Consider the following 4340-nt stretch of genomic DNA (forward strand, 5'->3'; position numbering starts at 1 on the left):
TTAGTTGTTACTGTTGTCTCTGGTTGGAGCTTGTTCCTCCTGTGATTCTGTTAGCCTCTGTCAGCAGTCCTGGGAGTCCAGCTCTCTCCTGAGTCTCAGTGGTCAGAGTACTCTCCACAGGCAAGCTCTCCTCTTGCAGGGAAGGTGCAGAGGCCTGGCGTTCAGATCTGCCTCCTGGCTGAAGATGTAGGCCCAAAACGGGGCCTATTCCAGAAGATGCGTCACCTCTGCAGTTTGCACACTCACCTGCACAGACTAGACTCTAAGGGACCCTGGACACAATGCCTCTCTCACCTGCTCTGGCAGACAGAGCCCTTCCGGGTGGCCACCTTTCCTCTGGTGGGAAAGGTGCCCAGATGTCTGGAGCCCGAAACAGGGTCTGTCCCAGAAGCTAGATTGCTTCTGTCTATCTCAAAGCTGTGTAGCTTTCTGTAGTCCACACTCTCACCAGTGCAGACTGGAGCCTGGGCAAACCAGAGCAAAGATGGCTCCCTTACCAGCTCAGGCAGTGAGAGCGTTCCCGGGCGGACACCTCTCCTCTATTGGGGATTGTGCCTGGATGTCTGGAGCCAGAAATGGAGTCTGTCCCAGATGCTGTGTCCCTTCTGCAGTCTGCCCTCTCCCCGGCAATGACCGGGGCCTATGCGCACTGGAGTAAAGATGGCTCCCTTACCAGCTCTCAGCTTGCTTTCTTATAGAAACCAAGACTACCAGTCCAGGGATGGTCCCACCCACAAGGGGCCCTCCCCCCTTGATCATTAATTGAGAAAATGCCCCACAGCTGGATCTTGTGGAGGCATTTCCCCAACTGAAGCTCCTTTCTCTGTGATAACTCCAACCTGTGTCAAGTTGACACAAAACTAGCCAGTACAAATTCTTTATATATTCTAGAGACTAACCCTCTGTCAGATGTGTAGCTGGTAATAATTTTTTCCCAGACTCTAGACTGCCTATTTACTTGAAGACGGTGTCCATTGATGTACAGAAGTTTTCAGTCTCATGATGTCCCATTTCCCATGTCTGCACTCCTGAGGGCTCACCCAGACAGTCCTTTCCTGTGCCAAGTTCAACTATGTTCCGAGTTTCCTCATCTCTGTCAGTTTCAGGATATCAGTTCATAGGTTGTAGTCCATGATCCATTCAGAGTTGAGTTTTGTGTAGGGTGAGAGATATGCATTTTGTTTCATTTATTTTTTCTCCATGTAGCTATCCAGTTTGACCAAGCACCATTTGTTGACAATGGCGTCTTTTCTCAAATGTGTATTGTTGGCCTCTTTGTCAAAAATTAGTGGATTTAGGGTTTTAGACTTATACGTAGATGCTCAAATTTATTCCATTTGTCAGTGTGTCTATTTTCACGCCAGTGTCGTGTTCCTCTTACTACTATAGCTCTGTAGTCTAGCTTGAAATCTGGGATGGTGATTCCTCCAGCAGATTTTGTTTGTTATTTTGTTTTGTTTATGTTCTGTTGTTGTCTAGGACTCTCTTCCTCCTCCTCCTCCTCCTCCTTCTCCTCCTCCTCCTCCTCCTCCTCCTTCTCTCCCTCCTCCTCCTCTTCCTCTTCTTCCTCCTCTTCCTCCCCCTTGACCTTTCTTCCTCCCCCTCCTCCTTTCTCTGTTTCCATATAAATGTAAGATCACTTTTCTGGTTTCTGTGAAGAACTGCTTTGGAATTTTGATGGAGATTGCATGGAATTCATAGATTGCTCTTGGTTGGATGGCCATTTTCACAGTATTAATCTTACCAATCCATGAGCACAGGGGGTCTTTACATCTCCCTGATATCTTCTCTAATTTCTTTTTTTTCAATGATTTAAGATGTTCGTTGTACTTGTCTTTTACTCCCTCTTGAGAGGTTGTTGTGGACGGTAGTGTTTGTCTGATTCCTTTCTCAGGATACTTGACATTTGTGTATAGGAAGATTGTGTGATTGTGGTCTAAAACAAAACTCTAAAACATTTCATCCAAAAGGTTCTGTTGTTAGTCAGAGTTGCTCAAAAGACTCTTACAACGTTATAGACTATTGCTGCTGCCCTTGAATGTCTCCCAGGGGTGGAAGGCAAGTGTCTACTACTAAAGATACCATGTGCTTCAGACACAGGGCTGAGACCTCTGAGTTGGAATTGACCCAAAAGCCTCTTCCTTGAGGATTGGTTTCCATGGTACTAAATGTCACCATGGAAGCTTCCAAAGGACGGAAATAACCAACGGTCCTGTCCAACCATGACACCTAGGAGCCACAACAATGACCAGCATAGCATGAGAACCCTAAGAACACAGTAGGGGTGCACACACCTTGGTAGTAACCAACAGCTCAAGAAGAGGAAAATAATGCCTGCTATTGCAACTCAGATGGCTAACTACCCAGGACCAGTGAGAACCTACAACTAGCACTCCACTAAACAAATATACTTCCTAACTACATTCTAAATATCGGCCTTTGTACCCAGATATAAGTGGCCCCCACCACCAGCCCCCATCAAGGAAATTTCCTTTTTGCTACAGATAAAGTCCCTTACAGAAAACTACAACCCATCAAAATACAGAGTTAAAGAGCCTAGTCCCGAAGAATATATCTCTTAATGTGACACTACACTTACGCCTCTCGGCGGTCCTTGAAGCACAGCTGCTTACAGAACTTCTTCAATGCAACACTCATACTTTCCTGGTTTTTGTTTTTTCTGAGTTCTATCTCAAAAAGAGTAACTTTGTTTCTTTCTTTCTCTTTTTTTGGTTAGCAACCAAAACCTAAACAAGTTTTCCCATACAGCTTAGGTTTTTCCCTTGTCTTCTGCAGCACTGAACACCACTGCCTCAGTCCAGGCAGGCTTGCCAACCGTATTGCTGAACATGCCTGTATTCTTGGACCCTAACTTGGGGCCTTCTCTCCCATCATCTCCATCTTCCTCCTCCTGGTAGCTGCCGAGATTTACAGCCTACCTGCTTTGCTGGTTTTCTTTCAAAATCCAATAATAAAATGACCCTTAAGATTCCTTTTATGGCTACTTTTAAGTTCTTTCATTAGCCATACTAAACCCCAAAAAGGGCACCTCAATTTCCATAGTAACAATATTGCCACATGAAATAAATCTCCTGTCTCATGCTCTTCACTGTGGCCTCTTTAATTGGGATGCTGGAGACAGATGATGGATGACCTAGCCCAGCTTGCTGGAGGCTGCTCAAGCATTGGGTTTGACCCTGACAATTCTGGTTACAGCCTCACTTTGGATTGGTCTGCTCTTTTGGGAACTAGTATAGGAATTCAGTTCAAAATGATTTTCCCTTTAGGGCACTGGAATCTTGGGTTGATGCTCCCAGGACCTGTAGGTGTCCTGTAAGTGAGGGAGAGACTGCTGAAAACTCCTGGATCACTATTTCTAACTTGTACTGCCATCAATTGGTAGAGATATGGGTGGCATTTTGGACACTTGAATTCCAAATTTTTGTTTCACAAGCTTTGAAGAATAACCAGGTTCTGTATATACCTTTATGTGTACATGTGAGGCTTTCTTTGGCTTGCCAGTGATGTAAGGGGTTCACCCTTTCACCTCCAGACTTTTGACAACCAGTCTACACAGTTTCTGCTCACTTCCTCCTCCACCAAGCCTTAATTAAGGCAGACCCTGGAGGAGGGACTGGACCGCTAATGCACCCTAGTGCTGTATGCCAGAGGGAAGTGCCTTCTGGAGTCTGCTCTCCTAAGTCTCCTTCCTTGTCCTCATAGATGATGCCTTCGTACACAACCACCACCACCATCACAGCACCTCCCTCCGGAAGCCTGCAGAATGGACGAGAGAAGGTGAAGACGATGCCCCTCTACCTGGAAGAAGACATCCGTCCTGAAATGAAAGAAGACATATACGACCCCACCTATCAGGATGAGGAGGGGCCCCCGCCCAAGCTGGAGTATGTCTGGAGGAACATCATCCTCATGGCTCTGCTGCATGTGGGAGCCCTGTACGGGATCATACTGGTTCCCTCCTGCAAGGTCTACACCTGCCTCTTCGGTAAGCACCTTTCTTTGTTCTGGGTCAGTGAGTGTCTCCAGTTTCTCCTCCCTCTTTAAAGAAGGGCATTCTTGCAATGGGCAGTGGCCCCTCTGTATACAGGTTTCCCTAACCTTTTCTTGATAAACTAACTGAACACAGCCTGGTTGGATTGGGTAGCAAGAGTGTCTGTTTTGTTTTCTTCCTCTCTCTCTTTGTCTCTCTCTGTCTCTCTCTCTCTCTCTGTCTGTCTCTTTCTTTCTGTCTCCCAGTTTCTCTCTCCCTGTCTCTGTTTCTCTCTGTTTCTCTCTGTTTCTCTCTCTCTCTCTCTCTCTCTCTCTCTGTGTGTGTGTGT

The 4340-nt window shown here is 46.3% G+C and overlaps 1 protein-coding gene across 1 annotated transcript in view; it reads left to right on the forward strand.

Moving 5' to 3' along the window:
- Nucleotides 1–4340, forward strand: part of LOC110326664 (acyl-CoA desaturase 3) — a 34260-nt gene that overhangs the window by 10793 nt on the left and 19127 nt on the right. The window contains exon 2 of the mRNA XM_021205259.1: nt 3724–4006. Coding sequence (XP_021060918.1) covers nt 3724–4006 — 283 coding nt within the window. The remainder of the gene's footprint in view (nt 1–3723; nt 4007–4340) is intronic.

This window comes from Mus pahari, chromosome 1, assembly GCF_900095145.1.
Source record: "Mus pahari chromosome 1, PAHARI_EIJ_v1.1, whole genome shotgun sequence".
Lineage (NCBI taxonomy): Eukaryota > Metazoa > Chordata > Mammalia > Rodentia > Muridae > Mus > Mus pahari.